Raw genomic sequence first — 16,427 nt, forward strand, 5'->3', positions numbered from 1 at the left:
TTATAGCAACCAATCCTCCCAAATCTTCATCAGTGGCATCACCAATGACTTAACCATCCAAATCAGAAACTTGCAATCATCCGAGACTATTCCTATAGTCTGTAACCAAGCCCTACTCATTCCATTTCTGAAAATTCTTCCTTTTCTTCCCCTGATTCATTCCGTTCCCACTGCTGCCATTATAATTTTTGGTCCTCAGTATCTCTAACCTCAATGACTACAATGACTCAACTGGTCTCCCTTGACCTAACCTTTCTAGACTTTTCTCTTCTCACAAGTCCTATTCTGTATTTAGTCCAGAATACTTACACTTTCTGTTCTCCAAGTACTTCATGCACTTTCCAAATTTTTGGTTGTGTGGAAAGGTGATCATCTACAAATCCAGACTTAAAGGAGTTGTCCTTTGGTTCTACTATGAAATCACCATATTCATCTTCTGCCAATTTTTTTCATGTAACCAATACCTGGTCTTTAAGCCAGTTTCATTCATTCATTCATTCATTCATCTGAGAGAGAGTGAACATGTGAGCCAGCAAGGGAGGGGCAGAAAGAGAAAGAAAGAGAATCTCAAACAGCCTCCGTGCCCAGCACAGAGCCCCACTTGGGGCTCAATCTCATGACTCCGAGATCATGATGTGGGCCAAATCAAGAGCTGGATGCTTAACTAAGTCACCCAGGTGTCCCAAGCCAGTCTCTTTTAAAAGAAAGAGCTCCTATATTAATTTGAGGTAAAATAATATTTATGTAATTGCTTTTCCCTTCCTCTCTCACATCAGAAGAGCCACCTATTTTGTTGGAATCTACTTCTTACCTAATTCAAACACTCTTTCATTCCAACAAATAAAGGCTACTAGATTGTGAATATATGCATTAAAGCTGAGAGGGAAAGGGGCAGGAGGAAGAAGGAAGACATGCTTGTGAGAAGAAAGGACAGAGGGAAAACACTATTTTACCCACCATCTACAGTTATTACTAAGAAAGGTATACAAGAAAAGATAGCCAATTGTATGTGTTTATAATCTTCCAAACCCAACTCTATAGGGAAAAATCTGTTTTTGGTCATTGAGCACTTCTTTCTCCACCTGCACTTCTAAACTTGAACCTTTCAATTATGTCCTGGGAATTAATGGTGCAGTGTGGTATTAACTACAAATAGTGTAAAAACAAGATATTATCTGGTATAATTCACACCTGGCAAAAGCAAAGATGGTTCCTTGCAGGAAGAGAAAGAAAGGAAAAAAGTGAGAAGAGAATGGAAGCAAAAAAGTCCATCCCAACACAGCACTGCTTCAGTGTGTTTTTGGAATTCAGAGTTGAAGGTCAGAATTTTGAGTAAGCCTGGGGTTCTAGGAGATATTGTGAGTTCAAGAGGAGCAAAGAGAATTTTAAGAAGTGTAGCTGTGAATAACAAACTCGATCTTTGTTGACATCCTTGGAAAAACTCCAATAAGGCTATGGATGCTGTACATTTCTGGGCCTGGGCAGTGAGTTGACCCCAGTTACCTTGGTTGCTAATGTAATTTTTTGAGAATGTAAACATTGGTATTTAATAAATATTAACTGTGAAATTTTAGGAGTTCAGAAACTTAATTTTAGAAAAGTTGCCCACTGCTCCAATATTATTTTGGCTCCCCTTCTTCTTCTAAACCATTCCTTCATTATCTACTCCTCCTTATCTTATGCTTCCATTCAAACACTCAACTTTATCATTTAAGTGCCATCTTTTCTCAAGGCTTCAAATGTCACCTCTATCTGATCATTCCAAAATTCTTCTCTGTACCTCTCACTATAGTTCTACTCAGATGCCCTGTTTGTCCTCTTACCTAACATCTCCAAACCAAACCACCTTCCCTTTAGTCCTCCCCCTTGCCTCCTCATTTCTTTTCATGGGCCCAATCCTCAAAGGTACAAAGGAGTTGCCCTAAACTCATCCCTTTTCTCTAATCTCTCATCCATTGCCAATTTCACTTTTTCTTCCTTGAAAATCTCTATTTTGTCATCTTTTATCTATCCCCACAGGCTAATTTGGACTCCTATTTATTTCCTGGACTAATGTAATTACACCATCCATTCATATAACTAAGAGTGTCTGCTAACCTCCTAACCCAATCTTTTGCCTCCAGTCTTCCAATCTATCCTACAAATACCAAAAACTACAATTACTCAATGCTATTTTCAGAATGTCTTCCCCACTAGACTATGTTCTCATCATCCACTGGTTCAAGTTCAATTAACTCTGACACTCAACACCCTGTAAGTCTATCCACCCTCCTCCTAGGCATACTCTTTGATTCTACAAGAATGGGTTTCTCTTTCATGCAGCATGTTTATTCCACTTTTTAAAAACTTATGTTCATTCCTTCCCCAACCACTTCTAAAAACATCCTAAAAAACATTTTAAGAATATGTCCTGCCTTCTCTGTGAAGGCTTGCATGACAAATATCAATAATAGATATTGAAATGTGGTCCATGCACCCTGAGACTTTTTGGAGGGTGTACAAGGCAAAACTATTTTCATAATAATATTAAAATATTATCCACCTTGCTCCTTGTGATGACTTCTACAATGAGGGTGCAAAGCATGGTAGATAAAACTCCTGGCATCTTAACACAAATAACGGCAATGGCACAAAATGATACTAGTGGACACTGTAGCCTTTACCACCACACACTTGCAATTAAAAATGAAACAAGGGAATTTTTAAAAATGTTACAAAAGGGGGGGGCATAAACAGTTTCACTTAAGAATGTCCCCAATGAAGAATAATTTCACTGCATCCTGACCTTTAGGTACATCTTTTTAATATTATGTGTGATAAAATGGGAAGTATACATAACACACTTCTGTTGCAAAGTACAACAGTTATCTGAAGGAAAAAAACCCTTAGATGATGATTTGAATTATGAGCTAAACTACCTGCCTTTTCAATGGAACACCATTTTTACTTGAAAAAACTGAAAAAAACTATGTTATTTAGACTTGGGTATTTGGCAGGCATTTTCTCAAAAATGAAAAGTGAGTTTGTCACATTGAGAAAAGAAGCTTGTCAGTATTTGTTGCCAATAACAAAACTTGAACTTTCAAATGAAAATCAGAATTTTGGAAAACTTTTATTTGCCACTATGATTTTGATAGCCTCCCAATACTTAAAGGCTTTTGAAATGAGATCAGTGGTGATATTAACTAATGTGAGGTTTTTAAATATTATGGTACATATTAAATATGTACCAAATTTGGAAAACCTACAAAACTCAGTGGACCAAATAAACAAATGACCAAGGCATGATGTTACATAATTATGCATGGGCAAAAGATTCAAAGTGCAAAGAGACCAATGAATTTGAATATAACTCTGTATGGGAAGTTCGTTGATATAGTTTCATATTCTATATTTAGATAACCTTTAAAAAAATACCTCTTGGTATATTTTGGCATAATGTTAAAGAAGAATATCCTTGAATACTTGAAAAGGCTTCTTAAATACTTCTACCTTTTCCTACTACATTACTAACTCTGAGAGGCCGGGTTTCTCTTTCATATGCTTCAACCAAAATAACATTTCACAACAGACTGAAAACAGAGGCAGCCCTGAGATTCCAGCTAAATACCACCATGCTAGACATTAGAAAGATTTGCAAAAGCATACATCCATGACACTGTTTCCACTAAAATTTTTTTCATTTTGGTAATGTGGTTATTTTTCACAAAAAACACATTATGTTAACATAAAATATTGTTATATTAAATGAATTAATAAATATTTTTAATGTTGCAGTTTTAATTTCCAGTCTGGCAAATATCAGTAGATATAAGCCCACAGGAAATAAAAGTTCATTCAAGTCCTCAATAATTTATGATATCAACAAGTTTGAGAACAGCTGTTTTATACCATTAACATCAGCGCTTTTTTTCTTGCCCCTTTATACATAACGTCTTGTTTTACTAGCTCATCATTTTATACTTTTAAGTCCTACTTTTTCAATCATAGACATGACACCAGACACCATACTCAAAGGTCCCAGAGTGCAGGGACTAGGACTTTAGGTACTGCGGAGGTATTTAGGAAATACTGAATTAACATATTAAGGAGCATGTGTACAAAGTTCTTATAAGCTATTTAATTTTAATAGCAATGAATAAATATGTCCTCATGGCAACTCAAGGCATTTAGACAAGAAGGAAGTTACCGCCATTGAATTATTTCTTATAAAAAGAAACCTGATGCGTGGATATAACTTAGAAGAAATGTAACTGTGAAGCCCAGGTGTCTAAGCTTTATTTCAGTCCTCTTTTCCTCTATAACCCACCATATGCATTCCATGTGCCTTCTTAAATCATACAACACTTTAAAATAAAGAAAACAAAAATTTACAAACTATAAAGAAAACAATTAGCCAATAGAAAACTCTAACAGAGCTTAAATAGCTGCACTCAATTTTGTTATGATCTCCTTGTTCCATTATACCATTTCCTGTTCACATTCCAACCACACTTCTCCTTTTCTTAATTTACTAAAGACTCAAAGCTTTTAGATAAAGGTATAGAATTAAACTATTGCTAATTTTATGAGTTCTCAAAAAGTTTCAAACAAAAACAAACTGAAGTTCCTTTAAGCATCAGAGTTAATTTTTGCTTCAGTATCACATATTCTGAATCATATTCAAGAGATGGACATTGCTAGAGCTTAACTGATCACCTCTTGGGGGTCATTTTGTCAAAAAGCAATTAAATGGCTATTAATGTGCCAGGCAATGAGTGCTGGACCACACAAAGTTTAACAAAATTTTGTCCTTGATATAATGAAACACAGAGATGAGTAAGACACAGAAAGAGAGAGAGAGAGAAAGAGAGAGAAAACACTATCATAAAATACACTGATCATAATGGTGTAACTCTATGTCACTATTATGGAAACACAGGTGAGGGATACACAATATAACCAGAGAGAGATGGGGTTTAGTAATGGAAATAATCCTCAGGCTGAGTCTTGAAGGATGAGTAAGAAGCCAGGAGACTTTTCCAGCACGTGAACAAGTTGGAGAGATTTTTGAGGAGGAATAGGTGGCAGAAAGAGATAAAACAGATGTATTTGGAAAATTTTCTGTCATATTAAAGAGCCCATGTTTTATCTTGTAAGCAGCAGGAATCACTGAGGGGATTCAACCAGGGGAGGGTTGAAAACATTTTTGTGTTTTAGAGGGATCATTGTGGAAGAAAATACAAAAGACAGATGAAAGGGGAACAGGATTGGAGACAGGGACAGTCTGTCTAGAGCAGGAATCAGCAAACTTCTTCTACAGAGAGCCAGAGAGTAGACATAAGTAGTAGGCTTTGGAAACTGTACACTCTCTGTCACAACAGATTGACTCCAGTGTTGTGTAACAGCAGTCACGTAAACCAATGAGCATCGCTGCGCCCCAATAAACTTTATTTACAAAAAAATAGCAATGGTTTGGCCCCCCAAGCCTTACTTTGCCAACCCCTGGTCTAGAACAGCACTGTCCAAAAAACCTTTATGCAATAATGAAAATGTTCTAAGATATGCTACCCAATTTGGTAGATACCAGTAACATGGGGCTGTGAAGCATTTGAAATGTTACCAGTTAGACTGAGAAACTGAATTTTTAAATTAAATGTAAATAGTTACAAGTGACTCATGGGTACCCTCTTGGGCAGTACAGGGTTAGAAGTTGGTACAGGAGCCTAGGCAAGAGATGATGGGAACTGATGGTAGAGACAGAGAGACAGTGGCAAGGCAAGAAATATTTAGGATCTGATGATGGACCAAATGTAGGTGAGAGAAACAAAGATGATAACCACATGTCAAGCAGGAGTGACTGACAGAGAACGGCTGGGGCACATGCTGAATAAGAGAATATAAGAAACTACAGAGGGAAATATGTTGCATTCTATTTTAGACATGTTGACTTTGATGTCCACTTGGAAGGAGAAAACACTTGACTATAATACAAAGAAGTAGGTAATAATAAATATGCTGTTTTTAAAGAGAAAGCAACTGTAGTACAGTGATGTTAAATAACTTACCCCAGGTCAGGGCAGGTTAAGTGGCAAGGCTGAATTGCAACTTGAGTTTATCTGGTTCTAAAATTCATGCATAGTCCATCACATGAAAATGAGCAAATTGGTAATAGATGACACCATGAAAGGAGAACTCACCCCAGGGAGAAGCATGGAGAAGGTCACTGGGCCCAGAAGAGAGCCTCAGGGAACACCAGCATTTATGGAACTGTCTCTTACCAAGGAAGCTGAGAGAGTTTGGTCAGAGAAATACAAGGACTGGGTGAATATGGTGTTATGAAAGCAAACCATAGAAGAAGGTGCTCAACAGCATCAAGTCCACAGAGAGACATAATGAGACAGGCACCAAAGGGAGTTTGCTGCATTTTGCAACTGGAAGTCACTGGTGCCTCTAATGAAATAGTTCCAGCACAATGACCGAGGAGGAAGCCTAATTTTAATGAGTTTAAAGAGCAAAAAAAGGTACAATAGAGAAAGCAAGTATAAACTATGCACTTCCAATGTTCATTGGGTTTTAGCATGTTGAATATGAATGACATTTAGCATTTACTGTATATAATACCCAATGGCAAGCACTGTGCCAGGTGCTTTATACATATGATCTCACTGAATCTTCACGACAAACTGTGAGGCCTATAGGCATCATCATCCCTGTTTTATAGGTAAGAAACCAATCTTAGATTAAATAATCTTCCACTCATATACAATGGTGAGTGGGAGAGTTTGGATTTGATTGCAGGTCTTTTGACTTCATAGTCATTGCTCTTTGCTCTAGATTTTCACATTATCAGAGTCTTTGAGGATTGCAGAAGAATTATTATTTTAAATATATAAATGGCCAAGCCTAAGAAACTTACTATCTTCTTGAAGAAATATTACACCATCTGAAATACTAGCAAACAAAATAAGACAGTATATAAACAAAACTTGGGAAAGAAAATGTCCAGCAGCAGCTCTGTAATCTATTTGCTCTTATTTGGGGAGTGAAAGGATCACTCTTCCTCTGCTCCCACAACCTTTGGCAAGAAAAAAAAGATCAGTCTAGGGGGACCTAGGTGGCTCAGTCAGTTAAGCATCTGTCTTCAGCTCAGGTCATGATCCCAGAGTCTCAGGATTGCGCCCCCACATTTGGCTCCCTGCTCAACAGGGAATTTGCTTCTCTCTGACCCTCCCCCATTCTCATGCACTCTCGCTCTCTCTCTCAAATAAATAAAATTTTTAAAAAATCAGGCTAATTGCTTGGTGAACATACTAATGACAGATGTCCTGATAAACAGACTTAGGTATTTGTTGCAGGAGAGTTTCATCCATGGAATGCTTTTCAGATATACCTAGTTTAGGATTGCTTATGGTACCCCTTGGGGAATATTTCATAAGTTATGTAACTATCTATTAAATGGCAGTGTTTCATAACCTCTATGTCCACAATAGGAGCTATATATACTGCCTATATGGCCCCTCATAGATAACCTTATTCCAGAGTCAGCCCAATGCCAAAAGGACCCAGGGAATCATTTTGATGGTCCTGAACATCTCCCTAATTTGCCAGGACTTCATGATTACCTGGACCCTTGGGATTATTAGTAAAGCTTAATAGAGGGTACACTCTAACCCACACGAGTCTGGTGTGACACTCTCAATTCCCTGGGTTATCTCTGTACTAAGTCACAAAAGGGCTAACTGCCATCCTGGGAGCCTCCCCTGGCTTTGGAACTTTGACCTAAGATTTAAAAATAGGTAAATTTTTCAAAGATGGAGGATGTGAATAAGGGAAGAAACGAAAGAACCACTCACAGGTGCATGACACAGTAAGGGCTCAAAATGGACCCAAATGAGTAGGAAGAAATAAGGCTGGAGACATGTGGAGCACATTACAGCGAACCTCAAAGTCAGAGAAGTGTCTAAATAGGATGCAGTTTTTAGAAGAAAATAAGGTACAGAAAGTGGATCCCAGGGAAGATTACATTAGTAGCCCTGTGAAGAGAGGACTGAAGAGAGGGTCAATCTGGAAGGAGGGAAGTCAGTCAGAAGGCTATGGCAGTAACTGAACTGTGGATATCCAGAAGGCCCTCACCTAGGACCATGGACATGGAGTGAAAAGAACAGCTAACATTACACAGAAAAGACATCAGCAGTCTTCACTAAATGACAAGATAAGGGTAATACAGCACCATAATAAATCCATTGGCAAATATGAGCAACTACCTCCTCCATGGGGTGGAGCTTAATTTCCTTTCTCCCTCACCCCCTTGAGAGTGGGCTTTACTTCATATCTTGCTTTTCAAGAATAGATAAGGAAAAGAAAAAACTTCACAGTGGAGAAACTTGGTAAACACCACTTTAACCATGGGATGCAAGTTCACATCCCCAGTGATGTCACATGGACATCATGTTCCTCCTGACATGATGTGATAAGAAGGGCATTCTAGTGTCAAGAATGTGAACTGTACCCAAGTTGAACCCAAGTATAATAAAGCATCACCATCCTTCAAAGAGAGTTTTGTTGTAAACTAGGACCCCCACTTTCTAACTAGGTTTCTCTCACCTTTCCAAAGCTTGGTTTCCTCATGTGCACAATGGTGATAATAATTAATATCACATATTCTCATTTTTATTCAGTAGCTTTAGGATCTTGGAAAAAACTTCCCCAAACTAAAAGTAAACAGCACAAGTTTAAAACAATGAGATTAATAACCTACCGCTGATTCACAAAAGGGCTGGAAAGTTCTGCAAGCAGGCGAAAATTCCCAATAGATGCCAGGACTCCATACCTCTGGATGATAGACATAAAACACAATGTCAGGGAGGACAAGCTTATCAACATTTCTAAATATTAAAAGAACATTCAATAACTTCTCCATGTAAAATAACAATCAATACCAAAACAGACCATGTCTCCTAGCTGATTTTCTTCGTTATGAGAATTTAGAAATGTCACTACAATCCTATAATATTTTTAAAAGACAGCATATTGTACAGTTATGTGCACTTATAAAAACAGATTTTAAGCAGTTGTTTCCTGCTTATGTTGAACTAATGAATTCTGCAAACAGCCAATGGTAGCAGCATTCTCAAATTACTGTAAAAATAATGACCAAAATAGCATAAATTTCAGAAGTTGAAGAATTTTATAGCAATGAAATACCTAATAGAAACTCATTTTTATATCCATTAATAAAAGTATCTTTAAAATCTCAAAAGTGTACTTAACATCCTAAATAACAATATGTGAGCCTGTGAGTAGATGCATATTTGCCAAGGGTACACACATGCTAAAACTTATTTATCGCACTTGACCTGAAAAATATATTTGTCAATCAGAAGATACTGCAGCTAAAACACACACTTTAAGGACTTTTATGAACTTAGAAACACAATGCCTAGTAGTACATTGTATGAATTTAATAATAGGAAAAGTAGAGCTAATAAACATTAGAAAGAAGAACAAAAGTATACATTTCAAAAATATCATGTAATTAAAAAATTATTGCTAGGTAAATAGTCATTTCAGTACTTCTAATTCAATCAGAATTATGATCACACACAAAAAGAAATAGTCCTACCTACCCCCAAAACATTAGATACACATGGAACTTCAGAAACCCAATGCCTAAAAGCTATACCATGCTGTCTTCCAAATGGGAATGGTACAAAGCAATAAAAACATGAACTTTTCATTTGAATATTTTCAGTTCTTCTCCATGGAAATTATTTTAGGGATTAAAAATTCAGAGCTTGGGGATCCCTGGGTGGCTCAGCAGTTTGGTGCCTGCCTTTGGCCCAGGGCATGATCCTGGAGTCCCGGGATCGAGTCCCATGTCCGGGTCCCGGCATGGAGCCTGCTTCTCCCTCTGCCTCTCTCTCTCTCTCTCTCTCGCTCTCGCTCTCTCTCTCTATGTCTATCATCAATGAATAAATAAAATCTTTAAAAATAAATAGATAAAAAAAAATAAAAATTCAGAGCTAGTTACACAAATTAGCTTTTCCAACACTAATTTAGAACTTTTTGTAATCTCAAACTCACTGGCCTTAGTGAAATTGAAATGTGTGATGAGAAAGAGAAGAAGGGCACCTGGGTGGCTCAATGGTTGAGCAACTGCCTTTGGCTCAGGGCATAATCCCAAAGGATAGAGTCCTGCATCAGACTCCCTGCGGGGAGCCTGTTTCTCCCTCTGCCTATGTCTCTGCCTCTCTCTGTGTGTGTCTCATGAGTAAATAAATAAAATCTTAAAGAAAAAAAGAAAAAGAAGGAACAGAGGGAGCAGGGACAAAGACAGTAGGTGAGTATTGTGCACGGGGGTGATCAACTTTATCTAAAGTCAGCTGAGACACAGCCACACCTCTCCAAAAACACTGACAACATAGAAATAATCACTCACATGTGTTATTACTTTAACAAAGAATTATAAAGAATCAGTGTTTATCTGAAATTATATATTGTTTTGTACTATTTACTTTTCTGTTACAATAAGAGCTTTTATTTAAAAAGATTAGTTTAATAATGGCAATTAGTAGTAATTAAGAATAGGACTAATTTAACAAGTAAATGTATGAAAACAATATTTTTATGCTTTTTTTTTAATAGGAGGAGAGAGAAGGAAAGGCGGGGGGGGGGGGGGGGGCGCAGAGGGAGAGAGGGAGGAGGGAGAGAGAGAGAGAGAATCTTAAACAGGCTTCGTGCCCAGGAGCTGATGTGAGTCACATTCTCAGTACCCTGAGATCGTGACCTGAGCAGAGATCAAGAGTCAGATGCTTAACCAACTGAGCCATCCAGGCGCCCCAACGTTTTTATGTTACTTTCTACCCTTTTATTTAACTCTTTTTTTCTGGATATTTAAATTTACTAGGCTATATTATTGTATATTTCTGAGGCTTTGTAAAAGGAGAATGTAAATACAATTGGGACTAATTAAACAGTTGTCTATATTTAATAAAAAATAGTGACAACTTCTTATCTATGACACAGTAGGATATTTTTACTCTGTTTCCTTTTCCAATACTACTACTATGAACTGCCTGCAGCCATTAGGTGAATTATATATATATGTAATACACACACATACACACACACACACACACATATTTTGCTTTTATTCCCCAGGAATGAACTACAGTCCAGCATACAATTCACTTTGATTTCTAACTCTGCTCTTAGAAGTCCACATTACTTATATCGGTCCAACAGGATGACCTCAACCTAAATATTTTCCTAAGAAAGATGTGAGCATAATATACTTGAGACTTTACTTACTAGCAACAGCAGGCTTCTTAGAGTTATAAGAATTAAGTCCCTAGCTCTCTTAAAAAGGTCCACCCACTTTATTCCTACAGGCTTATTTTGCTAGACCAACTGTTTGTTTCCAAGGTCCTCTGCATGTATAAATTCATCATATAGACTACTCATTTCTAAAATAGCCATCCTTTTCAACACTCCAAAGCACACTGGGTGGATTCCAAGTAAGTTAGAGTTCTAGTAAAGAAAATCCTGTTCAGTGTGGCTACTCTTTTCTGGTAACATTTTTTAGTTCAGAAGCAGTCTAATTTCCCCAAAATGAGTCATTTTTCCATTGCAAGAGTGTTCATCACAACCTGCACACCACATGAAATAACTAAGGTTTGGATTGTTCATCCTTTTCTGGCTGCTTACCGGTCCCCTCAGTAATCACCAAACACTTTTAGAGAAACGGTACATAAATACCCATTTACTTAATGTAATACTTTTCTTCATTCTCCAATTTATTTCCAAGTTACAGAAGGACATTCTCCTTGCCTCACACTCTAAACATGTGATTTTACAGCTGGCCAACATTTGCTAGCAACAATTGTAGCTATGTTGTAGGCACATGTCTATGGAGATCATCTCCTTATATTTCCATAAAGTCAAAACTTTCATTGTTTTTGCAGGTTTTGAGGAAGCTAAAGGTGACAAAGAACCTTCATTGTGAAAGCCTCAATGTCACAGGTAAGCAAATCACATTCCTTTTTAGCACTGTTCTATGCATGATGTAGAAGACATTTCGCAGGTAGTAACTTTTCATTTTATTTGGTAAGAAGTTGATAGACCAAATGGAATTTGCCAGACTTACATTTGTGCTGTCTGCCAAATATGCAGACAGATTGAGCAGAATCTAATCCATACTTGAACACATCAACAATTTTTGTTTATGTGGATTCTTTATAATCTTTATAGAAATCAAAAATTCAGCTTGAACTCCATTTTTCAAATCAAAGTACCTCAGAGCTAAGGGAACATCTTTTTGTTGCTGTGATTCGGTGCAACACTTGATAGAATGAAGAAAGTATGATCATTAGTAAGATCCAACAGAATCAGCTCTCTATGTTGTAAGAAGCCAACACATCTGTTATCAAAATTTCCCTTTTTTTTTTTCACTGACAGGATGTTTTAGTTGCAACCTCTGAATCAGGAAATGCAACTTTAGTCAGTTCCATAGAGCAATCAAGGGAAAAAATAAAATGTGAACCTCCATGTGATATGTCCAAGTTAATTCAGTGCCTGCTATTTTCAACTGAACGTCAATGTCTTTTTGGAAAATGAAAAAAGTACAGATTGAGATGCATTTGCTTCTCTCATTCCAGACTTGTGAGACTCAGTCTCTTCAGGTGCTTTTACATCCCTATCTCTACCAGGCCCAGGTTAATTTGCCAGAGCTACTATAACAGAATACCACAGGTTGGGTGGCTTAAATAACAGAAGGTTATTGTTTTACAGTTCTGGAGGCTAGAAATCCTAGATCAATGTGCTAAAGATCAAGGTGGATCCATGTTCCTTCTGATCCATGGGACTCGATGTTCCTTCTGAAGGTTCTAGGGAAGGCTCTGCTCCAGGCCTCTCTCCTAGCTTCTTGCAGTTCCTTGGCTTCTGGCAGTCCAACTCCAATCTTTAGGCCTTTTCCCTGTGTGCATGTCTGTGTCCAAATTTCCCCGTTTTTGTAAAGATACCAGTCACATTGGATTAAGGACCCAACCTTCTCAACAATGACCTTGTTTTCAATTAACTAATTACATCTGTATTGACCTTATTTCCAAATAAAGTCACATTCAGAGATAGTAGAACTTAGGACCTCAACAAATGAATTTGGGGGCGGGTTACAATTCATTCCATAACAATGCCCAAGCTCAAATTCTTTTCCGCACGTTGTGCAGTATGATCTATCTTGGTTATCCAATTCCCTCATCCATGTGTCTTTCCATACATCTATAATAACATACCACTATATACTAATATATGTAATAATATACTTATTTCCATATATGATAACTATAACCTTCTTTATTGGTGATGCTTAGAGCATTCTGGTGTTGGTATCATAACTATTCTCATTCTGGTTATCCAAACTTCCAATAGACAAAGATAATTGTTAATGCTCATGATTACAACATACCTCAGTTCCATCATTCAGCATAATGTGACAATGAATGATCCATTACTGTGAATTGCAAATCATGGTTGCCATGATTTTTTTGCATCACAGAAAAAGATTTCACAGGATGTAAGACTTTCAGTGCTAAAATGGTAAAACCAAAATGGACTTGCGCAGGCCACTCCTATCTTTGTTTTATTATGAATTTTATTATAATAAATCTCAAATGTCAGGTGAACTTTTTCATTTTAATACATAATCAGAATCATCTTCCCAGCAATGAGAAAGAGACATGAATAAAGAGTAAATGTCTTGGGATGCCTGGGTGGCTCAGCAGTTGAGTATCGGCCTTCAGCCCAAGGCATGATCCTGGAGTCCTGGGATGGAGTCCCATATCAGGCTCCCTGCTTGGAGCCTGCTTCTCTTTCTGCCTGTGTCTCTGCCTCTCTCTCTCTCTGTGTGTCTCATGAATAAATAAATACAATCATTAAAAAAAAAAAAAAGAGTAAATATCTGACCTAACTCATGCCGCACAAAGAAGCACTTTGAAGATAATAGGAAACAAATTGCCTTGCATGTGCCAAGTTTCTTGATGTTTTGTGGATTTATTTTTTAGTTTTGGTGATTTGTTTGAAGTTTAGGTAAGTGTTTCCAAAGGAAGTAGTTGGAATATTTCAGTTAAGAAAAGGTCAGGAAAATAAGTAATTGTGTTTAGTTGGAGACCATCCCAGTAAAATTAAAAAGCTAAAATGTCCTGCTTTCCTCTACTACATACTTAAATTCTGCAGTGAGCAGAGCAAGGGAGAAGAGCTTTGAAAATAGTGCACAGGTAGAACATGATTTTTGGGGAGGCGAAAAAAGCAAGGAAAATAGTTACTTTAGGGAGATTCTTACTTGAAGCACACATATGAAAATCTTAGAAATAATTTTTATTAGGAGAAATCCTCTATTATAATAAATTTATGTGTGTAATAAACATTTACTCTTATTTTTTTAATCTTTTTAAAAAAGATTTTATTTATTTATTCATGAGAGATGAGAGATGAGAGAGAGAGAGACAGACAGAGACACAAGCAGAGGGAGAAGCAGGTTCCATGCAGGGAGCCCGACGTGGGACTCGATCCTGAGACTCCAGGATCATGCCCTGGGATGAAGGCAGCACTAAAACACTGAGCCACCAGGGCTGCCCTACTCTTATTTTTAAAGTTAATTCTCTCATTTATAACATTGCCTTTCTCTTTTCAGGTAAAGGCAGCTCTTATTCCAATCTATTTTTCTAACAATCTTATTCTTTTGTTTAATTGTTTTAAATCTATGGTATTCTAGGTAACTATATCCAATGTTTAGAGAGTATGACAGACCAAACTACTATAAAATATGAATTAATATGTCCCTAGGGTCAGCCAAAGCCATGCTAAATTCCTTACTGTATCTTTCAAGTAAATCATTTTTCCAAAGATGAGATACAATACTGAAAAATTTTTAATTTTTGTGATTTCTAAAATATTTGCAGATACCCCAAAGTCATGCAAAATATTGAAATAATATTCCAGCAATAGTCTTACTCTCAAACTTTAAGAATTTTAAATATTTCTCTCTACTGAACTTTAAAAATACAAAAAAAAAAACATGAAATGTACTGACTTTTTTTAGTCTAGAAAATTATTTCTTTTAACTCCTTTCAAATTGGTATAAAATTAAAAGTAATATTAACCAAAATATCAAATTAACATCAGATAAAACCTGACTTTATAATAGTCTTTAAATATTAAAAATGACTAGCAAAAATTATAAATTTTGTATGTTACTTTCATCTAAATTTAGACAAAATGCAGTATCTCCACACTTTGAAAAGACTTTCTCTTGAGATTATGAAAAATTGGGCATAGCATCCTAGCTGTTCTTCTAATTTCTCTCCCCTCTTCCCAAAGAAAAGGGTTAGTTCTCTCATTTCTAACCCAGTGGTTCTCAAAGTGTGATCACTAGCCTAGAAGCATCAGCATCACCTGGATATTTGCTAAATATGCATATTCTTGGGCTCCTGAATCAGAAATCCTGGGGGTCAGATAAGCAATCTAGTTTTAACAGGCCCTCTACATGATTTCAATATTCACTAAAGGTACACAACCATTGCCCTAGCTTACAGATGACCTAGGAATCTCTAAGCCCTCAGGGAAACTATCTCCCTACTTCTCTGACATTGTAATTAGTGAAGATTTACAAATCCCCCATCATATCCCACCAGCATTATGAAGGTAGACTAGCTGTATCTCTCTAGAAATTTTTCCCTGATTCCTTAATATCCATCAGGGTTAAGTGTCTCAACAGATCTCTCTGCTTGTCAGAGTACTTAACTCCCTGCAAATATCTACATTCTTTGTGTCTCATTTACAGTTCTATCCATAAAGCTTAGTGCAGTGCCTGGCCTATATTTTCTGAGTTGAACCTCACCTGCCTCCTCAGTGTGAAACAAGCAGAATCACCTCCAAAACCAGAATCCTAAGAGTCCTACAAACCTATTTCTGAGTGGGTAAGCACTCTAATGAGAATATTAGTATTCCATTCTAAAAGAAAAGGAAAAAAATATCCAGATGTTAATTTTGTAAAGAGATCAGTAAAAAAGAGTTAGAGGTCATCATAAATGTGTATGATAAAAAGAAAAGTCTGTTATTTAATCTCCAAAAATTGATACATTTAGATTAGTGAAGCAAGACAGAAAAAAGTGGGTAGGCAAGTAAAAGAGATAGGGAATATCACCTTATTTCTATCAGATTGGCTAGTGTCAAAGCTAAAAAAAAAAGTAAAAAGTAAGTGTTTGCAAGGATATGAAGAAAAGGGAACCTTCATACACTGTTGGTGGGAATGTAAACAGACGTAGCCACTATGGAAAACAATATGGATGTTCCTCAAAAAATTAAAAATAGGACTACTATATGATCCTGCAATTCTACTTCTTGGTATTTACCCCAAAAAAATAAGAACACTAATTCAGAGAGATATGTGC

General features: G+C 36.8%; 1 protein-coding gene across 8 annotated transcripts in view; it reads right to left on the reverse strand.

Annotated features, from left to right (window-relative positions):
* TLCD4 (TLC domain containing 4) overlaps nt 1-16,427 on the reverse strand; it is a 103,176-nt gene that overhangs the window by 11,850 nt on the left and 74,899 nt on the right. For all 8 annotated transcript variants that reach the window (XM_025996542.2, XM_072754552.1, XM_072754553.1 and 5 more), the window contains one exon: nt 8,741-8,814. In XM_025996542.2, coding sequence (XP_025852327.2) covers nt 8,741-8,814 — 74 coding nt within the window. The remainder of the gene's footprint in view (nt 1-8,740; nt 8,815-16,427) is intronic.

Source organism: Vulpes vulpes, chromosome 3 (assembly GCF_048418805.1).
Source record: "Vulpes vulpes isolate BD-2025 chromosome 3, VulVul3, whole genome shotgun sequence".
NCBI classification, from domain to species: domain Eukaryota; kingdom Metazoa; phylum Chordata; class Mammalia; order Carnivora; family Canidae; genus Vulpes; species Vulpes vulpes.